This window comes from Toxorhynchites rutilus, chromosome 2 (genome assembly GCF_029784135.1).
Source record: "Toxorhynchites rutilus septentrionalis strain SRP chromosome 2, ASM2978413v1, whole genome shotgun sequence".
NCBI lineage: Eukaryota > Metazoa > Arthropoda > Insecta > Diptera > Culicidae > Toxorhynchites > Toxorhynchites rutilus.
The window spans coordinates 185,035,548-185,061,836 of record NC_073745.1 but is presented as its reverse complement, the minus strand read 5'-3'; the positions used below and the strand labels follow the sequence as shown (position 1 = coordinate 185,061,836).

Here is a 26,289-nt window from a genome sequence, read left to right as displayed (position 1 = left end):
TTGGTATGTAAATCGCCAAAATCCGTTCGCGACAAAATTAGTTATTAACGTTAACTTTATTTCATAAAAACGTGGCCTGTTTTCTGATTTGGCCCCCTTATGAAAGACGTAGTTCTACGTCAAAAAACATACTGAAAAACGGGTTTATATTGACAAAATTCACAAATTTGTCAGTGATTTTAAACACAACACTGCACGCTATTTTATATGTGTGATTAATTTTCGTGTACGATACAAAAAAATCTAGCTCACCTGTAGTATATGTCAAACCACGTTGAACTCAAACATCGATACATGCATTCGTGATACATGAGAGACCCAAACGAATTCATGTTGGGGGGAGTCACTTCAGTATGCATTAAAGTACATTTGACGGAAAGAATGAAATGGGATAGTTGAGTCGTAGAGTGAGATAGTAATTAAATGAATGCCCAAAAACAAGGACTTTCCAAGAAATCCTCTACAGAACGGTTGGAAAAGCAACGCCGCGCATATACAAAAAAAACGAAAAATATATAGCGGATATTCGCGAATCGCGTTTCGAAGAAAAGAGAAGTTACCTACTGCTCAGACACGGCCGATTCACTTCTTCCGGGAAATTCGTGTGTTGTCATAGTAGAGGTCGTTAAAAAATGCGCAAAAAACAGTGCAATTTTATTTCATCGAATTTGGGAGGTCTATGTAAAAAGGAGAAATATCGAGATTTCCAGACAAAAATGCCTATAACGTAAAGGATTCACCTAGGATAAATGTTAATAATCGATTTGAAAAAAGTCATACGCCACGATTTGTGTATGCATGTTGTGCACATCCCGGTGATTTTTAAATATTCTTAGCTTATGAATATGGATATCAGGTGAATATGGTTAACTCACTTTAATGTTTCGATTTTAATTACTGTGCCCATTGTCATGCTATTCGTGACTTGGATTGGGGTTTTAGTATCGTGACGTCTGTCTTATTTATGTGTTGGATACCTCACTCATGCCATACCTGTACGAATTCTATCCCAAAGCATTCAACTTGGAAAACACTACAAAAACACCACATTCGAATCGAATTGAATTTTTTGTCCATAAGTTACCATTGCTTAATGACTGAAATTATTTTGAAGGCGAGCGGGAAATGTGATAATTGTTTTCTTTTTCACACATATATTTATTGGTCACGGGTTTAAGTGATTATCACTTCTGAATCATCTCATTGGGCCTGCAATTTTATTAGCTCTTACACACAAAACTATTGTTCACAATTCCATCAATCTCTTTATATCGGTATATTCTATCACAAGCAATCAATTAATCAAGCCAGGAGAAAATCCTCCTACAAACGAGATGAGGAATTTCTAGAAAGCCATCCATCCTCTACGCACCTTTTCCACTCGTGATGGTGTACTGCAAATGCATCAATGGAGCGCTAGTTGAAGTTCAAATATTGACTTGTAAGTTTCACTTTTTTTCTTCTCATATTGGGTCATTCGCAGCGAAAAACCGAATGGCCAATAGATAAACATAACTTAATGTAACGAATACACAGACAATATGGTACAACGGCGCATTAGAGGACACTTGCTCGTTAGCTTTGTTTGACTTTGCGGGCCTTCTTGATGTAGGTCCGCATGTAAAAGTTAGTAAATAAGCTGATCAGGATGACTAGATTGATGGCATGCAACATGTAAATGAACTTGTTGGCGGCACACGATGGCTCCAGAGCAGCATACACGTGGGCCAGCATCGTCACCAGCTGAGCCAACTGGATGGTGGTTATGGCGGGCTTAACGCGGTTCGTCCACGGGTGGAATATTTTGTACGACGATAGCAGGTAGTAGGAATACATGATGATATGAACGATCGAATTGAGTACCATTATTGACATTTCCTGGTAAGCTGAAAGTGAAGCAACATTATTACTCATTCAAACGATGATCTACCGTATCCATCTTACATAAACTAAGTTTGAGACTCCACCATACAATTAGGAAAGTGCTAATGTGGTGATAGACGTGTAACGCCGACACCTGATTCTGCTTCTTACGGAGAACAAAGAATACCGTTTCAATGAATTCCACCATCCGCAAACACATTGCCAACCAGCCGTAATACACCGCGTCATAGCCATATTCATACGCATCAACTGGTAGTTTTGGTGTGCATCTTCCGATGAAGCTGAATTTGAAACCTACTTTAATATACTGGATGAAAGAAAAAAAGACAGAATGGAAGTTATTTCGTGATTGGCAAACCCTGTTTAGTATGCAGTTGGCAAACTTACGCTCATCACCAAATAAGAACACGCCATGACTTGGAAGATATTATAAGCAGCTATAACTAATTTCAAGTCAAACGGCTTGCGATTTTCCATATAGCTGGGAAAGACAATAAAAAGATTACAAAGCATTGAACTGTCTGGTGCTGCTGCTAGGCGATATTTGTGCGTCACTAAAAATTTATGAATTTCTTTCGCTGATATGCTTACCTTGGACCCCATTTGTAGATGAAGTACAGATAGATCGCTATTAGTATGGAGCTCGGTACTGGGGATGCCATAAGTGGATATTTATCGATGGTATCCTCTGCGAATTAGTAATAACAATAAAGATGGGTATTAATTTAAATAATTTTCGCTTTGTGATTTTGAATTAGTAAAATAATGGAAGGATCTGTGCGTATTTATTGCTGATCACGTTCCGTGAGGGTTCTAACGTCAGCAGACCTTCATCGATTGAAAAAGCTGTAAATTGGAAAACGAATGGTGCGTTCGGTAGCTTGAAGTGTCTGCTATAAACGTACGAAAACACCAGTACTCGCCAGATCTAGCCCTATGCGACTTTTTCTCTATTCCGCAGGATCAAATCCGTGTTGAAAGGTACCTGATTTCAGTCCGTAGAAGAGGCGAAGGAAAAAACGACGCGGCTTTTGAACGCCATCACAAAAGAAGAGTTTCAGCACTGCTTCGAACAATGGAAAAAAACGTATGGAAAGGTGTATGAGGAGCCAAGGGGAGTATATTGAAGGGGAGCATATCGTTGTACCTTATTTATAAAATACAGGTCGAACTCGATTATCCGGAATTTTAGACTCGATTATCCGGAGTATTTTATTTTTGGTTTTCGGAAATTTGAATAATTTGGTATCAAATGGGTATCAAATGAAAGGGCTTGACTAGTAGAACACAGTTATTTATGAAAAATGTAAATCCATAATGGCCGCCACCACAAAATAGCGCCATATATATTTTTTCACAACCCCATCAAAATGGGTATTAAATGAAAGGGCTTGACTGGTAGAATACAGTAGATCATGAAAAATCCAAATCCAAGATGACCGCAGATCCCAAATAAACAATTACTTTATAATGGTTTCATTCAGCTTGCCCTGTTTGTATGTATGTTTGAGTGTTTTGTAGGGTTGTCCCACATTAATAGAAAATTGACCCCGTTCTTGTTGAATCTTGATGAAAATTGATCTGAAATTTGAAACATACATTTAATTTTACTGTCATTATAAAACTGAGTATTCCATGATCCTGAAAAATTCAATTTGGCCACCGCTGAAATATGGCTGAATGGCTTGATTTGGAGAATACACTACACTATGCACAACATAAATTCGAAAAGGTCGCCGCCACAAAATGGTCGACTATGGATTTTTAGCAATTCCCTCAATATTGGAATCAAATGAAATGATTTGACCAATTGAATACAGTATATCATCAAAATATTCTCAAGAAAGTTAGTTAAGAAATAAAAGCTTTAAAAAAATATTTTTTGAATAGTTTTAATGTAGAGAAGTATACAGATATACAGATAATTTACTAAAAACTAGAAAATAAGATAAGAAATTTTTTTTTTAAAGTTAAACGGTTTAATGAGCTAAAAGCTAGAAAATAATTAGACAAGTAGCAGTTAGTAGTTATTACATTCGTTCCTTCATTAATCTAGGGCAATGATGAGACTAAAATAAAATCGTGTGATATATGATGAAACAACTGACTGTGGATAATGGTAATCATACGTTTATTTCTTACCAATTTTTCTTCGGAATATTTTCATGATGTACTGTATTCTATTAGTCAAATCATTTCATTTGATACCAATATTGAAGAAATATATATAATCAACAGGAACGGGGTCAATTTCCTATTAATGTGGGACAACCCTACAAACATTCAAACATACATAGAAACAGGTCAAGCTGAATGAAACCATTTAGAAAGAAATAAGTTGTTTGGGGACTGCGGCCATCTTGGATTTGGATTTTGCATGAACTGCTATGTTCTACTAGTCAATGCCTTTCATTTGATATACATATTGATGGAGTTCTGAGAAAATATGTAATCCGCTATTTTGTAGCGACCACCATCTTTGATTTACATTTTGCATAGATACCCATATTGATGAATTGAGAAAGTATGTACATAATCCGCCATTTTGCACCGGCCGCCATCTTGGATTTTCAAGATCATGGAATACGCAGTGTCATTATGACACCAGAGATAAAGATGTGTTCCAAATTTCAGATCAAACGGTCAACAGGACGGGGGCTAAATTTCTATTAATGTGATACAGCGCTACAGACAAAGTTACAAAGTTACAAAGTTGCCAAGTCACAAACATACAAACGGGTTAACCCTAGATAAAACAGTTTAATAAATAAGTCCAAATCATAATTATATTACGTTTACCGAGAGAAAATTCGTTTTTTCGTTTAGATTATCCGGAGTGAAAAAAAACCAATACTCCGGATAATCGAGTCCGACCTGTATAACCCTTTTTCGTCTCGTTATTTAATAGCCATACCTCGTATAGTCAGTTGGTTTCCTTTTTCTTCTTTTTGGCTTTAAGAGGCTTCAAACTTGTGCTCCGTTGGCCGAGTGGTTAGCGTCATAACTAACATTCCAGGTGTTCGGGTTCGATTCCCGTTCTGGTCGGGGGAATTTTTCGTCAAAGAAATTTCCTCCGACTTGCACTGTGATCACGCGTATTCTAGAGCTTGCCACTCAGAATGCATTCAAGGCGTGTTATTTGGCATAGAAATCTCAACTAAGTACTAATAAAAATGACGCACGTAATACTACGTTGAGACGGCGAAGTTCCTCTAGGAACGTTAGTGCCATTGAAGAAGAAGAAGAAGAAGAAGGCTTCAAACTTTGGGGTTCATTCGGTTTTGACGAAGACGAATTCTTCCAGCATCCTTTTCAGACTGAGCCGGTATGCTACTCAATCGTGTACTCAGTATAATGAATGGTCGATTAATTTTGTTATAGAAGAGTTCTCTCGATTGCCTTATCAGTTTGCTCATAGAGATCCTCCGCCGCCGTGTGTTAAAGTGTGTGAAAGATACAAAAAAATTGCGTCACGGGCAGTCGTTTGAGCTTCCTTATGCTTTTTGATTACTCGTTTCACAGTACTTCTAGGTTAATTCAGTAATTTTCCAGCTCCCAAGTTGACGCTGGTGTATTTTGGAGGAACTTATGTACAATTTGAAATTTCGAAATTTTGCACGTGGTATGACCGATAATCAAACAGTATTTTTTTTGCTTCAATCACAAGTTCTCTAGAGATAATATGCCGGAAACATGCAATCCAAATGTCGGGCCTTTTTCAAGGCTGAAGGAGAATGAACTTAGTGGCTTAAATCCTCTTTGATAGAACAAACCAATCAAACTTAGATGTATCTAATTTAAACAACCCAGATATAACAAACCTTCGTCATATTCTAAATTCAAACTGTCGTCAGAATTTCCGAAGAAATTTGAAATAAATCTAATTTTTTTTCTTCATATTGTTAAAGTTTATTCATTCAAGAATATACTCTAGAAAGGACTTCTCGAAAATCTCTTTATTTACCGAGTTATAGCCATTTTAGTGATGCGGTATCTGATCTAGCACGGCCTGAAAAATTTCGAATGCTTATAACTCGAATATTTCTTAACAGATCGGAAAGTTAGCATCAATTGTTAGTAAATATTTCTACGCATCTTTCACGATTAATAAAATGTTCTCTTTCATGAGATAAACAATTGAATAACTGTAAAATGTCAAGCGTTATCAAAATACCCTAACTGCCACGTTTTACCACGTTTACCACGTTTACCACGTTTTGCCACGAATACGGCTTCACCAAAACAGACGTCAAAACCAAGCAGCCTGGGGAAATTGGCATTGGAAATACATGCAAGAAGGGGATATTTTTCTTCCCATCAAAATGTGTTTCTCTAGGATGGATTTCAAATCGGAGGTCCCTGGAGAAATCTGCTTTGCGAATACATGCGAGCGGCGACTACTTTTGTACTCGCTTGCTTCAGTGCAGACCGGAATATGTTTCCCTAATACGTACTTCTAAACTGAGGAGCCTGGAAAAATCCTCAGTTCAGTTACTAAAGGCGAATGAACTTTCAAGTTTAAAGCCTATATAGTATAAAAAGTTGAAGTTCTTGATTCATGCAAGCTGGGGGTACTTCTGTTCACTACTAAAGCGGGTACGGACACAACGCTTTGGCTCGGTTATTCAAGACTCCATTGGAAGGCATATCTTCCAATGCAGTCTTGAATAACATATTCATATCTTATGGTCACTGAATTTCTACGCGAATCGTTTGAGGATTATTTTACCTTTGTCATCAAATTTACTTGTAACGAAGAACATAATCTATTACCATGCATGAATTGGTGTTACATGGTGTTTGTTCAAATTCTTTACTTACAAAGCAAATATGTTGAATTCAATCAAACTCGAAAATTGTTTCATTCAATCAATAATTTAATCAATACAAACAAATGACTACTATGCCAACGGTAGTCCCACTTGTGGTTATATCATAGATATGACTCACCTTTGTCATCAAATTTACTTGTAACGAAGAACATAATCTATTACCATGCATGAATTGGTGTTACATGGTGTTTGTTCAAATTCTTTACTTACAAAGCAAATATGTTGAATTCAATCAAACTCGAAAATTGTTTCATTCAATCAATAATTTAATCAATACAAACAAATGACTACTATGCCAACGGTAGTCCCACTTGTGGTTATATCATAGATATGACTCACCTATTTCTTAATTTTACTGTTTAATAAAAAAAAAGATTGCCATAATAAACGTGCAGAAAAGCAATTTCTGTTTTCAAACGGACGCCATTTTTTTTTTGACTTGTCCAAGGTCAATAGCGACATCTTTGCTGATTCAGAATCTGTTTGATTTTTGTTTTGTTTGAGAGAACCAGAAGGACTGAAATCGTGTACGCACAACTTTTTTGAACCCCTTCGTTTCACCAGCTTGTATATTAGGCTGTCAAAAAAGTCCTGCGGTATTTTTTTTGAATTTTCATTTGTTCATAAAATTAGTTACAATCATCTGTTTTAAGTCAAATATGCGCCGTTTTGTTCGATGACTTGTTCCCAACGAGATGCCAACTTCATAATACCCCTGTTATAGAAGCTCGCTTCCTTATTGGCAAAAAACTCGGATAGCCAATTTTCACAGGCCTCTTTTGTGGCTAACTTCTGACTACCTAGCTCGTTCGCCATGGACAAAAACAGGTGGTAGTCACTTGGTGCAAGGTCCGGACTATACGGCGGATGCAAAAGAACCTCCCATCCGAGCTCCCGGAGCTTCTGGCGCGTCACCAAAGAAGTGTGTGGCCTGGCGTTGTCCTGATGGAAGACAATGCGGCCTCTGTTTATCAAAGATGGCCTCTTCTTCATGAGTGATACCTTCAAGCGGTCCAGTTGTTGGCAGTACAGGTCCGAATTGAGCGTTTGGCCATAGGGAAGCAACTCATAATAGATTATTCCTTGATAATCCCACCAAACACACAGCAGAACCTTCCTGGCCGTTAATGAGGGCTTGGCCACCGTCTGATGAATTGAGAAAGTATGTACATAATCCGCCATTTTGCACCGGCCGCCATCTTGGATTTTCAAGATCATGGAATACGCAGTGTCATTATGACACCAGAGATAAAGATGTGTTCCAAATTTCAGATCAAACGGTCAACAGGACGGGGGCTAAATTTCTATTAATGTGATACAGCGCTACAGACAAAGTTACAAAGTTACAAAGTTGCCAAGTCACAAACATACAAACGGGTTAACCCTAGATAAAACAGTTTAATAAATAAGTCCAAATCATAATTATATTACGTTTACCGAGAGAAAATTCGTTTTTTCGTTTAGATTATCCGGAGTGAAAAAAAACCAATACTCCGGATAATCGAGTCCGACCTGTATAACCCTTTTTCGTCTCGTTATTTAATAGCCATACCTCGTATAGTCAGTTGGTTTCCTTTTTCTTCTTTTTGGCTTTAAGAGGCTTCAAACTTGTGCTCCGTTGGCCGAGTGGTTAGCGTCATAACTAACATTCCAGGTGTTCGGGTTCGATTCCCGTTCTGGTCGGGGGAATTTTTCGTCAAAGAAATTTCCTCCGACTTGCACTGTGATCACGCGTATTCTAGAGCTTGCCACTCAGAATGCATTCAAGGCGTGTTATTTGGCATAGAAATCTCAACTAAGTACTAATAAAAATGACGCACGTAATACTACGTTGAGACGGCGAAGTTCCTCTAGGAACGTTAGTGCCATTGAAGAAGAAGAAGAAGAAGAAGGCTTCAAACTTTGGGGTTCATTCGGTTTTGACGAAGACGAATTCTTCCAGCATCCTTTTCAGACTGAGCCGGTATGCTACTCAATCGTGTACTCAGTATAATGAATGGTCGATTAATTTTGTTATAGAAGAGTTCTCTCGATTGCCTTATCAGTTTGCTCATAGAGATCCTCCGCCGCCGTGTGTTAAAGTGTGTGAAAGATACAAAAAAATTGCGTCACGGGCAGTCGTTTGAGCTTCCTTATGCTTTTTGATTACTCGTTTCACAGTACTTCTAGGTTAATTCAGTAATTTTCCAGCTCCCAAGTTGACGCTGGTGTATTTTGGAGGAACTTATGTACAATTTGAAATTTCGAAATTTTGCACGTGGTATGACCGATAATCAAACAGTATTTTTTTTGCTTCAATCACAAGTTCTCTAGAGATAATATGCCGGAAACATGCAATCCAAATGTCGGGCCTTTTTCAAGGCTGAAGGAGAATGAACTTAGTGGCTTAAATCCTCTTTGATAGAACAAACCAATCAAACTTAGATGTATCTAATTTAAACAACCCAGATATAACAAACCTTCGTCATATTCTAAATTCAAACTGTCGTCAGAATTTCCGAAGAAATTTGAAATAAATCTAATTTTTTTTCTTCATATTGTTAAAGTTTATTCATTCAAGAATATACTCTAGAAAGGACTTCTCGAAAATCTCTTTATTTACCGAGTTATAGCCATTTTAGTGATGCGGTATCTGATCTAGCACGGCCTGAAAAATTTCGAATGCTTATAACTCGAATATTTCTTAACAGATCGGAAAGTTAGCATCAATTGTTAGTAAATATTTCTACGCATCTTTCACGATTAATAAAATGTTCTCTTTCATGAGATAAACAATTGAATAACTGTAAAATGTCAAGCGTTATCAAAATACCCTAACTGCCACGTTTTACCACGTTTACCACGTTTACCACGTTTTGCCACGAATACGGCTTCACCAAAACAGACGTCAAAACCAAGCAGCCTGGGGAAATTGGCATTGGAAATACATGCAAGAAGGGGATATTTTTCTTCCCATCAAAATGTGTTTCTCTAGGATGGATTTCAAATCGGAGGTCCCTGGAGAAATCTGCTTTGCGAATACATGCGAGCGGCGACTACTTTTGTACTCGCTTGCTTCAGTGCAGACCGGAATATGTTTCCCTAATACGTACTTCTAAACTGAGGAGCCTGGAAAAATCCTCAGTTCAGTTACTAAAGGCGAATGAACTTTCAAGTTTAAAGCCTATATAGTATAAAAAGTTGAAGTTCTTGATTCATGCAAGCTGGGGGTACTTCTGTTCACTACTAAAGCGGGTACGGACACAACGCTTTGGCTCGGTTATTCAAGACTCCATTGGAAGGCATATCTTCCAATGCAGTCTTGAATAACATATTCATATCTTATGGTCACTGAATTTCTACGCGAATCGTTTGAGGATTATTTTACCTTTGTCATCAAATTTACTTGTAACGAAGAACATAATCTATTACCATGCATGAATTGGTGTTACATGGTGTTTGTTCAAATTCTTTACTTACAAAGCAAATATGTTGAATTCAATCAAACTCGAAAATTGTTTCATTCAATCAATAATTTAATCAATACAAACAAATGACTACTATGCCAACGGTAGTCCCACTTGTGGTTATATCATAGATATGACTCACCTTTGTCATCAAATTTACTTGTAACGAAGAACATAATCTATTACCATGCATGAATTGGTGTTACATGGTGTTTGTTCAAATTCTTTACTTACAAAGCAAATATGTTGAATTCAATCAAACTCGAAAATTGTTTCATTCAATCAATAATTTAATCAATACAAACAAATGACTACTATGCCAACGGTAGTCCCACTTGTGGTTATATCATAGATATGACTCACCTATTTCTTAATTTTACTGTTTAATAAAAAAAAAGATTGCCATAATAAACGTGCAGAAAAGCAATTTCTGTTTTCAAACGGACGCCATTTTTTTTTTGACTTGTCCAAGGTCAATAGCGACATCTTTGCTGATTCAGAATCTGTTTGATTTTTGTTTTGTTTGAGAGAACCAGAAGGACTGAAATCGTGTACGCACAACTTTTTTGAACCCCTTCGTTTCACCAGCTTGTATATTAGGCTGTCAAAAAAGTCCTGCGGTATTTTTTTTGAATTTTCATTTGTTCATAAAATTAGTTACAATCATCTGTTTTAAGTCAAATATGCGCCGTTTTGTTCGATGACTTGTTCCCAACGAGATGCCAACTTCATAATACCCCTGTTATAGAAGCTCGCTTCCTTATTGGCAAAAAACTCGGATAGCCAATTTTCACAGGCCTCTTTTGTGGCTAACTTCTGACTACCTAGCTCGTTCGCCATGGACAAAAACAGGTGGTAGTCACTTGGTGCAAGGTCCGGACTATACGGCGGATGCAAAAGAACCTCCCATCCGAGCTCCCGGAGCTTCTGGCGCGTCACCAAAGAAGTGTGTGGCCTGGCGTTGTCCTGATGGAAGACAATGCGGCCTCTGTTTATCAAAGATGGCCTCTTCTTCATGAGTGATACCTTCAAGCGGTCCAGTTGTTGGCAGTACAGGTCCGAATTGAGCGTTTGGCCATAGGGAAGCAACTCATAATAGATTATTCCTTGATAATCCCACCAAACACACAGCAGAACCTTCCTGGCCGTTAATGAGGGCTTGGCCACCGTCTGAGCCACTTCAGCGGGCTTCGACCACGACCGTTTGCGCTTCACGTTGTCGTAAGTGACCCACTTTTCATCGCCAGTCACCATCCGTTTCAGAAACGGGTCGATTTTGTTGCGATTCACATGCGTCGATACGGTCAAAGATGTTTTTTGCGTCAACGTGTGTGGCACCCATACATCGAGCTTCTTTGTGAATCCAAGTTTCTTCAAATGGTTAATAACGGTTTGATGACTTATCCCCAGCTCTTGGCCGATGCTACGGCTGCTACTATGCCGGTCTTTCTCGGCTAATTCAGCGATTTTGTCGCAATTTTCGACGACAGGCCTTCCGGAGCGTGACGCATCTTCGACGACCTCTACACCAGAACGAAAACGTTGAAACCATCGTTGTGCGGTGGAAATGGAAACTGTATCGGGCATTTTTGCCTTTGTCATAGTAGTACTGTAAAATATGTCGGATTTTCTCTTTATTTTGCTCCATATTTGCGACACTATAACTTACGAACGACTTAACCAAACAAAACACTGTCAAATATTATAGTGCGCAAAAATACCTTTCCAACAAGCTATAGTATGACTCGATACAATGAATACAACTAGAACTACGCGCTTACAACGACACCTCGCAGAAATACCGCAGGACTTTTTTGACAGCCTAATATATTCTGATTTTGATTTTTTTTTCGCTTAGTTCTTGTTGTATTGTTAAAAGATAAATAATCAAATGATGAAATAATGGATAGTAAAAATATTCTTTGTTTTATTTGTTCAGAGTTCGAAAAATACGTCCGAAAATCGTGTCTCTACACTAGAATACCCATTAATGAAAAAATATAAGGGGTTGTATCAAGGAAACGACCGCGTTTGCGACGTAGAACTACGGAATTATATTCAATCTGCTTGTTTATCACTTCGGATATTATTTTAGAATGCACCGATATTTTTTAAATAACTGTTTAGTTATTTACTTATTTCTACTACTTCAGTAATAAGAATCCTGATAAACTACCTTCGGGCCTGGTAAACTTATAGAGAATAATATGCCTCCCTAAATGGATGTCGCTACCAAACGTTGACACTGTAGATCTACATATTAGACATAGACATATTAAATGTAGAACATAGTAGATATATAACAAATTACATTCTGAATATAGAGAAATTATTTTCTATAATTTTCATATTTTCTATTTTTTCATCAAACAAGAAGTGATGTGGTTTCAAATCACGGATGGCTTATTCATACCAAATAAGTTGAAAACGGGCAGAAACGAATGTATGGGTTGCTCATTTTTGTCGATACGGGAAGGTAAGCACCCAAATCGGTAGAACAAGTGTATGGGAAAATGGGCATACCTCCAGCTTTCATTAATTTAAACCCTTTAGGGATTAGGGAATTGTAATGCATATCAACAAATCTTAGAAAATTCTCGATTCGATTGGTATGCAAATCATCAGAATTCGTTTGCTGTGAAAATAATTATTAACGTTTACTTTATTTCATAAAAACAGGACCTGTTTTTTTTATTAGGCACCCTTCTTGAAAGACGTAGTTCACGTATGACTTGATGATTTTTTTCACTTGCTTACCGAAGGAACTTGTAAGAAGTGTTGTGTCCGAGACACGGTTGCGTAGGTTGTGCTATGTTATTCGTGGAATATTGACTTTGGATATGTTTGAAAAATTGCATTATTAAGCTCTTTGATAATAATTTGGTGGCTCTGTAAGGAGCCGTTTAGTTTGATTGTTAGGTACTGTTTATTCACTCCATCATTGATATAGACAAACGATGATGGCAGAAGGATGGTGATTAGTCTTTAGACGTTGCTTATCACGATAATAGATATCAAAGGGGAAAGAATATGCTGGAAACTGCATATGTCAGTATTAATTTTCTGCTACCATGTGAAACTGTAAAACTGTTATAAAATCGCATCGAATGTTTGTCGAATATAACGATGAACATACTCTTGGAAAATTGCAGTGCTTTGAATGATTAAAAAAACAAAAATGATTACTTTGACGAGAGCAATGAAGACCGTGGAAAATCTCCGAAATGTTCGAGGACAGTGAACTGTGAGCACTTTTGGACGAAAATGACACTCCAACGCAACGACAACAGGCGGATCATGTGACTCAAGGAGCCATCACCGTATATTTTAAGACCATGGAAAAGATCCAAAAAATCGGAAAACGGATTCTCCATGAGCAGTACGAACCAGAGACAAAAGGAAGTTGCTCCATTATCGGATTGTGCAAGAATTAGCAAGAATTGGTCGTTCGAAAGAACAGAAACCGCCAAGAATGCACTCGTTGAATCGTTGCAAAGAGCTCCAGCTGGAGGACAGGTGACGTTAGGAAAAACGAAAAAAAAACCATTAGCCAGCAGAAGAAGAGCTGCTCGAAAAACATAAGGACGACCAGAGTGACAACGACGAACAAGACGTAAGTGTCGACCAGAGCGATCGCGACGATTAGAGCGGAATCGACAACAAGAAAAACGATTGAAGCACGGTTGTATAAAGAAACATGTAGAAAAAGCTACAGAAGGAGGAAAAAAGATGGAGAAGGAGAAAGAGAAAAAAGAAAAAAAAAGAAAAAGAGGAGAAGAAGAAGAAAAAAGCAAAAGGAAGAGGAAGAAAAAAAGGAGAAGAAAGAGAGGAAGAAGAGAACAGAGGAAATTGGTAAGAGCCGAAAAACAATAAATCTAATCCTCGGCGGGTGAGAAGTAAAGACGATGCACTGATCGTCAATGCTTAGAGTGTCGTGTTATACACTGATCTCTCCAAAAAAGAAAAGTGAAAAAAGCCTGATTTTAAAGAACTGGAGGACAATGTTGTGGTCCAGGTGCACCCAGAATGGCGAAATGCTTTTCGAGCCGAAGAGATACTTAGAAGCAGAAGCTTGTCGAAAAGGTCCCCGAATGTAATGGCTTTGTATCTCCCAATACATCGAAAGAATGCAGGAACTTCAGTCTGTTCACCACTGAGAAGGACCTGCGTCAAAAGCTAGGAACGGAAAACATCGTAAGAAAAGGAACCGATGAAAATTCGATTAAAAAAGGCAGTAAAGGAGTATAAACGTCTGCTGGACTGTAGATCGTTTCAGAATCATTAATTCTGTTCCCAAGCATCTAGCTTCCATATTTTTTTGTGTTTTCTTCAGGTTGCATTTAGTGATGGCCCTAAACTTCCCGATTAGACGAAGTTCTGGCATGTGTGACGGGTACTTGTCCTGTACGTTGATGCCATCGTACCACTCCACGACATTTGTTCAGTAATGGTAGAATGCTAAGTTCGGTCAGAACGGCATAGAACAATCGTGTTATTTCAGCGAAGGCAATTCTTTAAGCCAAAGGTACAGACAGCCTGTCAAACCTGATATTTCCTAACGTATTACGACAGTTTCATATCTAGCTTGACGTAGATTTAAGTCGTCCATCACCACGCAATCGAACTTCGTCAGCATTGTCGTGTACAGCTTCCGGGATTGTGTTTTGTCCGTCTTCTTTTGTTCATCGTCGCGATTTAGAGTCACTACATTTTTAAAAGTCGACGGTCTGGCTCGTTTCTTAGCTCGAGACACTATTGTAGACAATACATCACTAGCTGCATTTTTTTTAGCTCCTCTGCAGCACGTCTTTGAGCTTTTTTAGCTACTAGTCGTTTTTAAAAAGCTATGGAAGTGCGCCATGATGTTCTTGATCCATAAAAAGGCGATACGTGAAATGCTGATAACTACGAAGAGATTCCATACTTATGCGCTGTATGACAACTGTTTGAATTAATCGTTATGGATCCAATGAGTTTGTTCTACAAGCACTACATAAGTTGTGATCAACATAGATTTATGCCCAGGATTTTCTATGGTCTATGGGTTCCAATCCGACATTATCAACACCGATCTAACAGCCGCTATCGGCTAGATTCATCACGACATAGCTATCGGCAAGTTGGCAATGTTAGGTATCGCTGAGACTTCAATAAATTGGGTTAAACCTTACTACAAGGGACGCCGACTGTTTCAGTCGAAGGGAACAGCTCAAAGTCGTTCGTAACAACGACATGTTTGGTGCGAGAGGGACCACAAGCTGCATTTAAAATATGCTTCTGGAACCGTTTAACCACTGATGCTATCTTTCTCCAACGACACTTGGAAACGATCGTTTTGTGGTGTTCTGTCAATTGAATGGCAATCAACTCTTTCAAAAATATTCGGTAGGAAAAAGGAATCAATGATGCACAATTGTCGGAGCAACTCCTGGAACTCCTGGAAACTGCTGGTTTGGCAACTTGCACAGTAGTTTGGATTTATCTGATGCCAGAGAAAAAAAAATGCGCTGTTCCTTTTGCTCGAACGCCATTCTGATAACTGAAATGCAAAGGAATTTGCTGTAAATAACGCGATCATAGCTGAAAGTAAAACACTTTTGGAAGAATTTAACGAAGTGCTCTAATAAAATGTCGAAAAATGAAATGTATAGAACGAACAAAAAATGCTAAGAAAAATATTTTATTGTTAGTACAGGAAACTTCTCTGTCCATGTAGTATATCCATTATTTTATTGATGGCATTCTGCTCAAAGTATTAATTTCGTTTCGTTAAATTGAATGGCTAAAAAATCGAGAAACCGTACCGAACAATAAAACTACCATCACATCTTTTATACGTTATAAAAATACTAACGTCAAAGAAACTTTCTCAAAACACGAGTTCATAGCGTACACGAGCACTATTTTATGACATTGTAAAACATAAATCTAATGCTTATTATACCACAACAATTACAGTTTATTGTCTTTTTTTTACAAGTGACTGCAATAACGGTTTCTCGTGCAACCATATTTCTTGACGCAATGATGATTTCACAAACACGTAACATCCTCCTGTGGCTTCATTGATTTTAAAACCAGAAATAAGTAACTGATATCAACTTTGATTTATATCAATATATAGTTCAATATTTTTTGTTAAAAGATTTGTTTTCTAATTACAATTATGTAAATAGAATATTTTCATTCGTTTTTTATAATGTTTTCCTCATTTTCACTTTTTTATTTTTTAAATGCGTCCTTAATCTTGATCAAACTACTGAAAAAATCACAACAACTTTTTTGTTATGTAATCTTAAACGGACCTCCAAAATATGCTGTGGTTTCCAACCCACGATAAGTCCACACACAAATGCGATCCCTTATTTGTTTTGCTCTATATGCATCATAATCATTGTCAGTTCACTTTCGACTTACCTACTCCTTTCACATTGATCAGGTCATACAATACGAAATCCGTTAAATTCATTCGCTGTAGAATCGAATCCATTGTAACGGGTTTTCGCACTGAGCACTAGTCACTGAAATTGTCCCAATTTGAGCAACGCCCTTGCTTGACGACGCTCGACCGATGATTGAAATTCGTTCTTTTGGTTTTAATTTGTTTTATAGCGTCGTTTTATTACACTTTCGACACTAAGTACAGAAAAACTAAAATTCTTCCAGTCATTCGTGAAGCAGCACCTTGCACCACTTTTCGTTCTCTCCTACACTGTTTGTTACCTTCCAGCATGCGCCCTGAAGAGTTGAGACCGCATAAAATGACGTAAGTTATGTGCGATTGAATTCAAACATCACTTAGAGAAGAATTCACAATTCCACTGTAATGTTCAAAACTGCGTCTGATAATTTCGCCGAACTAAACATTAGCACCCGGGTTGTGTCAGTATAGAGCGTAAATATCGTGGCGCGCATCCGCACACGGCTGTCTTTTAATAAGTACTAAACTGTATGGCTCTACAGCACGCGGGAAAGCGAAGTTCGTTACCGAGGCATAACGTAGCCAAGCCAAGGAAATTGATGATACCCGCGAACGATCGAACTCTCAGCAGATCCTGATTGTATCAGTCTGGTCAGTTTCGAAACGGGCGCATACCCAAAAGGAATGGATAATTCGAGTGAAACTCCATTATCGGAGAATTTACTTCGTCAAAATGATACTATTCTGATGACCCTGATGTTGGGAGCGCTCATTTCGATTTGTTTTGAATAATGTTTACTTGGCACAATGTTTTCCCTGTAAATAACATATTCAACATGATGAATGGCGTTGCATATGTTCCATGAAAGTGATTTCCATCTTGGAATACAGGCCCCCCTTTTGCAGGTTACTTCACACATACCCACACTGTAAAACATTTTTCAAGTATAAAAGGATAAGCAGAGCACACATAATTATGACCCGTCGTGTCGTGTTTATTTTCACTTTCTTTTTAACAATTTCGACAATCACTTTTTGGGCACTACATCCGTTGTTATTTCATGAACAGTTTCCTGAAAGAGAAAGATTTGCGATACGTGTCTGCACGGAAACCAGTTTCGAAGAATATATTGATGGGGTAGCATGAATTTTTATGCAGTTTTTCTGTTTCTACTTCGTATGTATTTCATCGTGATTTCTGATCTGACATATATTTCACATGATGTTAATTATTAAAATGAGGTACTTTTAATTGCTTCGAATTCTAAATAAACATTTTGAAATATAGCTCGGCTCAGAAATAGTACTATTCTACTGTTCACAACAACACACTTTTGGGTTTTCTTTCATATGAGTTTCTTCGGTGTTACAGGTCAATTTTATCAGACTGAACCTCTGGATTTAAATTTGGAAAATTAAGTTTCCGAGAAATATCTGACGACCTCTTTGTACCTCTTTTTCGCACAGAAGTTATAAAAAGGCTCGTTGTTACCGACGAAACATAACCATCTGATTATTGAGTTTTTCATTCTGCGATTTTTTTAAATGTTTCGAACTATGTGTTTTAGCTTTGGAATACCCCACTTTTTATGTCTGCATAGGAGTATCTCTATTCATCTTCATCTTCAGTATTTTAATTCATCTTTGCTCAATTTTCATTGTCATGCCGTAATAAAGTCATACAGGCGATACAAAGTACCTGAGTTCAATGTTTTTGCTTGTGTTCATTGTATTCATCAAGGTGAAACTTAGTTGAAAAATTATTTATAAATTGGCCCCTCAGCCAACCAACCTTGGGACATCGATTTGTTATGCTTCGTACATTCAGAGCCAAGAGTCACTGATGGCTCCGTTCGTCTTCATGGTGACTTTTTATAAATGTCATTGAGGGTTCCCTATATCTCACTTCCTCGTCTTGCTTAGAGCAGATAATGTCTGCAGAAATTGTTTCTTCCATCTCTCATTATGAATTCCATTTAGAGAATTTACCATCGGCTTTCGCTGAGTTTTACGTATGTTCAGTTTTAGATACATGTAGGTTCCAGTCGACAATATGTTTTCTCACCTCGAAATGCGATTTTTTTCATGATTTTTTGTAGCTCAGCAATCGATTCCTTACTTAACTATTCACAATGGAATTGAAACTCTTCCAGTCACTTCTTTAAATATTAATATTATCCTTGAAATAAGAACTGTCTAAATTTTAGTTGCCTAAACCAACCATAGTACAATTTCCTTTGATAACTTCGTATTATAACTTCCTTTTTTTTATTTGAAGCAGATTGTTCCGTATATTGAATAATATAAACAGTGTACTTTAAGTGTATTTTGAAGTGTACTTTAACGTATTACGTACAAATATACAACTGTACGGTGGCTAAGGTGAAAAACTAAATACAGAATTTTCTCTCAGCATTTCGAAAAGCGAAAGAAAAGTGCCTCTTCGGACAAAAAGGAAAATATTTTCCTTAAGAGCTGTTAAGTTTTTTTTATCGGTGAGATTTTCCCAGTGAAAATATTTCATGAAAAATTTTAGTAAAGTTTCATCAGCAATCCATTTCACCGCACACCTATCTTCAGCCAACACTAGGGAACAAGTGTCATGACATATGTTGTTTGCTGTTGCCTGAATGGAATCGCGGCTTAAGACAACGCTCGATAGAAAGCTCATCATCCATCACACTCAGAGATGCCAGCTTTGAAGAAATGTCTTCATTTTGAAGACATTTGACTTACTGTAAAGACATTTCATTTTGTGAAGACATTTTGAGGACATTAGGAAATATGTGAAGACAGTACGATAGTGCGATAGTGTATATGAATTTTTGAGAGATATTATTTCCATAAAATTCTAACTATTGGCGGAAAATATCGTCAAAAGAAGTAGGGCTTTTGTCCCAGTTCTTTTGTTCTGTTTGTCCTTAGTAATCAACGGAGACTTTTTTTTCGTTTTTTTTTTAGTTTTCAACTAGCAATAATCACATCTCGGATAAAACTCATTGGTTACGATATCGCCACTGCGCAAAGCTAGTCTCGGGGTGATTCACTCGTTTTTTCAAATTTTTCCAAGCGAAAAATCCATAAGTATATATAATAAATTCAATAACAAAGCGATTTTTACTTCGAATTTTGGAGAACTTCTAGCGGTCTGAATACATATTAACAAATTGAGTTATCACAGTTCCGTTTTTGTGGGAGAACTGGGACGATATTCACTCAATCAACGGTTTATCAAGCCAATCATCATTTCGAAACTCATAAAATTTAGTTCGCAGTTGCGAAATACAGGGTCTTTCAGATTAAACGCTCACGCAAAAAAAATCGAATAGCTCCTTATAATTTTTATTTCTCGCTCCGTCGATGGTAACATTTATTTATTACAATAATCAACAGGCAGAATCTATGCCCTAATGATATTTAAATGGGTTAATATTCTCTTAAAATTACGTTTAATAGCTACCCTACATAAATTGAAATCAAAGCCCTCTGCAACTCTGTTGAACATTCTGAGCAGACCGGATATACTACCGTAGGTTGCGTAATTTGTTCGCCGGACCGGTATACGCAGCAAATTTTGGTTTCGCAGACTTCTTGGAGGCACCTGTAGTTGGAATGAACGGAGCAACGCCGGACACTCTGTTTTCGACGTCAGGACATCAGACACTAGCATAGCACGGGCGACATTGCGGCGAACAGCTAAGGTGTCTAAATTGATTAGAAGGCATCTACTATCATAGCTGGGTAGCCGAAAAGGATCCCTCCACGGCAAGCGTCGAAGAGAAAAGCGCACAAACCTGCGCTGTACAGCTTCAATTCTGTCGACACCATTTTGGTAGTAAGGACTCCAAACTTGACAGCCGTACTCAAGAGTCGAACGTACCAGCGAGCAGTACAAAGACTTCAAGCAATATATGTCATTGAAATCTTAACCGATTCGAAACAAAAAGCCCAGACTTCTGGAAGCTTTGCCCACAATATATGAAATGTGCTGCTGGAACGATAGTTTGCTGTCTAGAAGTACCCCTAGATCTTTGATACAGTTGGTTCTCTCGATGGAAGTATCCAAGAGTTTATAATCGAACAAGATCGGTTCCTTTTTTCTTGAATAGGTGATAATAGCACATTTACTTGGGTTCACCTTCATGCAATTAGCAATACACCATTCGGCAAAACTATCCAGCTGTTGCTGAAGTAGGCAGGCATCGGCAGTCGAGTTGATTATAAAATAAATTTTCATATCGTCGGCGAATGACAAGCGCGGAAGGTTCAGCTTAAAATTGACGTCATTGAAGTACAAGAGGAAAATCAACGGCCCCAGGTGGCTGCCTTGAGGAATCCCAGATGGCGCGTCGAATTTGCGCGAGAAATGATCACCAATTTTTACTTCTAGCTGGCGACCGATTAGGTATGACCGCAGCCAACTGATTATTCTGCCGCCAAACCCCAAATTCTCCATTTTAGAAATCGCAATTTCGTGATTAATGCTGTCAAACGCTGCTGTCAGGTCGAAATATATCGCATCTGTTTGTTTGGCGCTATTGAAACCTTCCGTTATATAAGCCGTGAAAGTCAACAGATTGGTTACAGTAGATCTCTTAGGCATTAATCCATGTTGGTCTTCTACAATGTAATGCTGGCAGAAACTAAAGATCGGTTCCAAGACAACAAGCTCAAGCAGTTTGGCGACCGAGCTTAGTGCGGAAATTCCTCGGTAGTTATCGATTTGAGTCTTGGCACCCTTTTTATGTACAGGAATCAAAAACGCCGACTTCCAGGAAGTTGGAAATTTTCCACTAATCAACGATAAGCGGAAAATGCGACAAAGAGGAATCATCAGATTAGCTGCGCATTTCTTCAATATAATAGACGGAATACCATCAGGACCAACTGAGCAAGACGCCTTGAGTTTGTTCATAGCAGATTGTACCATTGGCTCGTCAACCTCGATATGGGAGCAAGACTGGCCGAGAAAAGGTACGTTTCCAGCAGCATATTCAATTTGCTCGGGTGTTATCGACTCATCCGAAAACACGCTTCCAAATTTATCAGCAAATAGGTCACATATCGTTTGTGTGTCAGAACTCCAGCGCCCATTGTACTCCATTGTAGAAGGTAGACCGGACTCATTCCTTTGCTCGTTTACGAACTTCCAAAAAGACTTAGGATTTGATTTCAGTTTCAGCTGCATGTTAGTTATATAACTACGATAACACGATTGAGTAGCTCGCTTGTATGCATTGTTTAGTCGCACATAATAATTCCTAAGTGGCACGGTAACACTGCATTCTCCACTTCGGCACGATAATATTCGGCTACTCGTTCAGTCTGATCAGATGGTTTTTAGTGTCAAGATGTAGAATTTACAAAAAGGTGTATTTACAAGAACCGAAACCTTAATGAAACTTTGTCCTCTTATGATAAGAATTTCAACATTTCTAGTCGTCGATTCCTCTGGGGGTACGTTCAGGACCGTTGCTATGTAAATTAGCTACAAAATTTGAAGGAACTTAAAGAAGAAATAATTCGGATTTCCAACAGCATCGTAGTCGTAATGTTAGAGTTGTGCATGAAGAATTTTGTTCACCGTTTAAAACGCGTTATCGAATAAAGGGGTGGTCACATCGAAAATGTCCTAAAATAGGCTTTATCTTGTTTTTTTTAAAATAAAAATAGGTTCACTTTTGTAGAAGTTATTTAAATTTGTTGCGTGAACATTCAATCTGAAAGACCCTGTATATTATTTGTTCACATTTATTGAAATACACTTAAAACCTCAAGGTAAGTTTAATGATATGCGCTATATAACAATGCCAATTGGAATAAACATTGAATCTATATATATATATATATATATAAATGGATTTCTGTATGTCTGTCTGTCTGTCTGATTCTTATGGACTCTGAAACTACTGAACCAATCGACACAAAAATTGGTATGTAGGGGCTTTTGGGGTCGGGGATGGTTCTTATGATAGTTCGAAACCCCTCCCCCTCTCTAAGGGGGGCTGCCATACAAATGAAACACAAATTTCTGCATTTCTCGAGAATTAATCAAGCAAACCAAACGAAATTTGGCATGTTAAGGCTTTAGCATGCAATAAATATTTCAATGGTGATTAGACACTTCTCCCCCCCCTCTCTGAAGGGGGGCTGCCATACAAATGAAACACAAATTTCTGCATTACTCGAAAATGAATCATGCAAATCGAACCAAATTTGGCATGTGGAGGTTTTAGGATGCAATAAATGTTTCTATGGTGGTTAGGTACTTCTCCCTTTCTCAAAAAGGGGAGGGGGCAGATACAAATGAAGCATAAATTTCTGCATAACTCAAGAACTAATCAAGAAAATAGAACCAAATTTGGCATATGGAGATTTTAGGAGGCAATAACTGTTTCTAAGGGGGTTTGACACTCCTCCCCCTCTCAACAGGAGTGGGGGGTCTGAACTCGAGAACTAATCAAGCAAATGGAATCAAATCTGGCATATACAGGTTTTAGAGATTGATAAACGTATGTGCTCCCTTGGCCGAGTGGTTAGCGTCATAACTAACATGCCGGGTGTTCGGGTTCGATTCCCGTTCTGGTCGGGGGAATTTTTCGTCAAAAAAATTTCCTCCGACTTGCACTGTGTTCACGCGTATTCTAGAGCTTGCCACTCAGAATGCATTCAAGGCGTGTTATTTGGCATAGAAATCTCAACTAAGTACTAATAAAAATGACGCAAGTAATACTACGTTGAGACGGCGAAGTTCCTCTAGGAACGTTAGTGCCATTGAAGAAGAAGAAGAAGAAACGTTTCTATAATGGTTCGATACTCCTCCCCCCTCTCCAAGGGGAGGCTAACATACAAATGAAACACAAATGTTTGCGCTAACGAAATTGATTTTCGTTCGAAAATGGAAATGGATTTTAATCTGATAAAATGCACTCCTACTCCACTATCGTCTTCTATCTATATAAATATGAATGGATCGCCGAATGTGTTGATAAGAGCAAAACTCGAGAGAGGAATTGTCTGATTTAGGGGTGAACTTGAACGAGAATTCGGTCTGAGATAATCTGATATTATAATGACGAGTTTTGGTAGAAGTACTAGGAATTTTATAGTAAAAGGTAATTTTAAAGGTATTTTTTTAATCAATGAACAATTCTGCGATTGGACCCATGAACAGCGCTTAGTAAGGAAGCATGGATGTGATAACGAAAAAAAAATTTTGGGCGGGACGAAGTTTGTAGTTTACTAGCTAGCTATAAAACTTTGTTTAAAAGTAAGTTAGGAAATTTTAGTTTCCTTCAATTTGATTGTGAAGACATTTGAAGACATTTTTTCGTACTATATGAAGACATTTGAAAAAATCACCTGGCATCCCTGATCACACTGCAGAACCGTTTCCCGAACTTCTTCAAGAACTTGGACTTCATATAGGTATGATTTTCTTCTTTCACGGGAAGAAAACAGTGGCTTAAGTCGCTTACTTATGATTTGATGACAATATATTAGGTTGTGGAAAAAGAAATTCATTATTTTTAGGCGAAATTCAAAATCGGATTGTCCGATTTGGGTCAAATATACACCGTTTTGTTGGAAAATTTGCTATTCTAAACGTAGCTTCATAATTCCTCTTTCATAGAAATCTTGAAATTTTTGATCCCATCATTCTAAAAGCATTTTTTCTACACTGCATTTCACAACTATAGAACCAGTCATTTTTCTGAGTTTCCAGAGATTTGTAAGAAATCGGTTGAATTGAAGTATATAGTGTAGGATATAATAGCTATCGTCATTTAAAAGACTAGCCATTTGAACTTTATTGTTGTGTTCAGGCGCGAAACATTCAGAAAACTAAACTTCCAGTGTTTTATAACTATAGAACCGGATGAAAAAACATTCACTCCTTTACAAAACTCACGTCAATTTCAATTTTTTTGGCATCAAGTCATAACATCCGGAAAGTCAAGATATTATTTATTGAATAGGGGCTTCAGGTTCTGGACTGGTCAGCTTGTTTACCAGATCAAAACCCTATCAAAAACATATAAGAAGTGATCGTACGAATTGTAGATGCAGTTTACAAGGAGTATGAGTGATTGGAAGAGCTGAAACGAGCAGTATCCTCTTCGTAGAACGAGATACACACTACAACATGGTGCGGCATGGTCAAAACCACCCCGAATGATTTATTTGAACTGATTGAGAACTAAAGATGACATACCAATTAAAAACTTATTGTAATTTATGTGAAATTGACGTTAATTTTGTAAAGGAGTGAATGTTTTTCCATCTGGTTCTATAGTTTTAAAACACTGGAAGTTTAGTTTTTTGAATGTTTCCCGCCTGAACACAACAATAAGGTTCAAATGGCTAGTCTTTTAAATGACGATAGCTATTATATACCACACTATATACTTCAATTCAACCGACGGGAAACTCAGAAAAAAAGACTGATTCTACAGTTGTGAAAAGCGTATCAGTACTTTATTATACTTTATACTTTATTATTTGATTAGTAGCTTTTTTCTAAGATTAAAACCTTCGAAAATCTTTTTTTTTTCGTTCAGACCGGCTCCATGGAAGAAATTCTGAGATCGACAAACGGTCTCTGACATCGATATCTTGAACAAATATATCACGTTCTTGTGATTATAACAACTTAATCCAAAGGAAAAGGCCTACGTGTGAACATTCCCCCGAAAAATTGCTCCGCAGGTCATAAATATGAGCATACCAAAAGACTGTCATTCAATGGGTTGGGACGGGATATGGTATTACACGCAAAAAGGAAAATCTCAAGATCACGTTAGAATTATCTTCGATTTATTATTTCATCCGTATAGACGGTGCGCTTCAAAGTGCGGCTTCAAATATTTAACTTTGGCAAATAAATGGCGTTAAATAAAAGGTTGAGCTCACCCCCTAGCGCATATATCTTAGTGTAATAATTATCTGGAGAAGGTTGCGCAATGAAAAGCGATACTTGCCAGATGTGTTAAGTGACTGTTTTATCAATAATATCAATTAAGTCTATTCAAACGTTTTTTACCGATATTTTCAAATGGTGTTTTGGTCTGAAGCAACAAACAAGTTCAATTGATCATATCATGATCGCAGCAACGTAGTAGTCATTATCTAAGCAACTGGAGGTAGACATGGAAAACATAAACAAGCTCCAAGGAATGTTAAAGTCACTAGCATTTTAGTACACAGACTGATTCAGTACAAAAAAGTGTGACGTGTAGGGGAATTACCGTAATATACACACAGTACTTTTCATATGGATAGTAATTGAAAACCATTCTATCGTTTCGACCAATCTCTTTTGCATCTCCAAAAGCTCGAAAAAAATGAGTGGTTCTAACGTCTTGAAGCGCAGTGTGTATGTAAATCATTTTATGTTTAGAATGACTCAACTAACCCCTTGTTTTAGGCCGTATAGCAATTAACTAGTATTTCCATGGCCAAGCGGTTAATGTTAAACCTGGTCAGGGGTTTTTCGTCAAAGAAAGTTTTGCCGCTTAGCAGAAGAAGTAGAAGCGTATTATTGAGCTTGACCCTCAGAATACAATTGAGGCGTGTTATTCGACACAGAAACCTAAGCTAGAATTATTTTGAATAATGTAAGTAACATTACACTTAGAAGACGAAATTTCAACTTTCGTAGAATTATTCACGGAGGAATTTGTCTAACGATTGTTCATACAAAAAA

At 37.6% G+C, this 26,289-nt stretch overlaps 2 protein-coding genes and 1 pseudogene across 3 annotated transcripts in view; 1 reads left to right on the top strand and 2 right to left on the bottom strand.

Annotated features, from left to right (window-relative positions):
- The window catches only part of LOC129764606 (oxysterol-binding protein-related protein 9), a 118,897-nt gene that overhangs the window by 10,928 nt on the left and 81,680 nt on the right, over positions 1-26,289 (top strand). The gene's annotated exons all lie outside the window — the stretch shown is intronic.
- Positions 1,158-17,111, bottom strand: LOC129764610 (elongation of very long chain fatty acids protein 7-like). Its single transcript, XM_055763861.1, has 5 exons — positions 16,580-17,111; positions 2,476-2,572; positions 2,272-2,365; positions 1,945-2,191; positions 1,158-1,886 (listed from the first exon to the last, which is right to left on the bottom strand). The coding sequence occupies exons 1-5, from the start codon at positions 16,650-16,652 to the stop codon at positions 1,576-1,578; spliced, it is 822 nt and encodes a 273-aa protein (XP_055619836.1). The 5' UTR covers positions 16,653-17,111; the 3' UTR covers positions 1,158-1,575.
- LOC129772126 (U4 spliceosomal RNA) lies at positions 19,530-19,612 on the bottom strand (annotated as a pseudogene).

What these genes read in the sequence shown, in the direction of transcription:
- LOC129764610 (XM_055763861.1), bottom strand. Translation starts at nt 16,652, where the DNA reads ATGGATTCGATTCTACAGCGAATGAATTTAACGGATTTCGTATTGTAT. An exon ending in GATCAATGTGAAAGGAGTAG is followed by an intron (nt 2,573 to 16,579) that starts GTAAGTCGAAAG and finishes ACTAATTCGCAG; the next exon opens with AGGATACCATCGATAAATAT. An exon ending in GAGTCTCAAACTTAGTTTAT is followed by an intron (nt 1,887 to 1,944) that starts GTAAGATGGATA and finishes CTTCACTTTCAG; the next exon opens with CTTACCAGGAAATGTCAATA.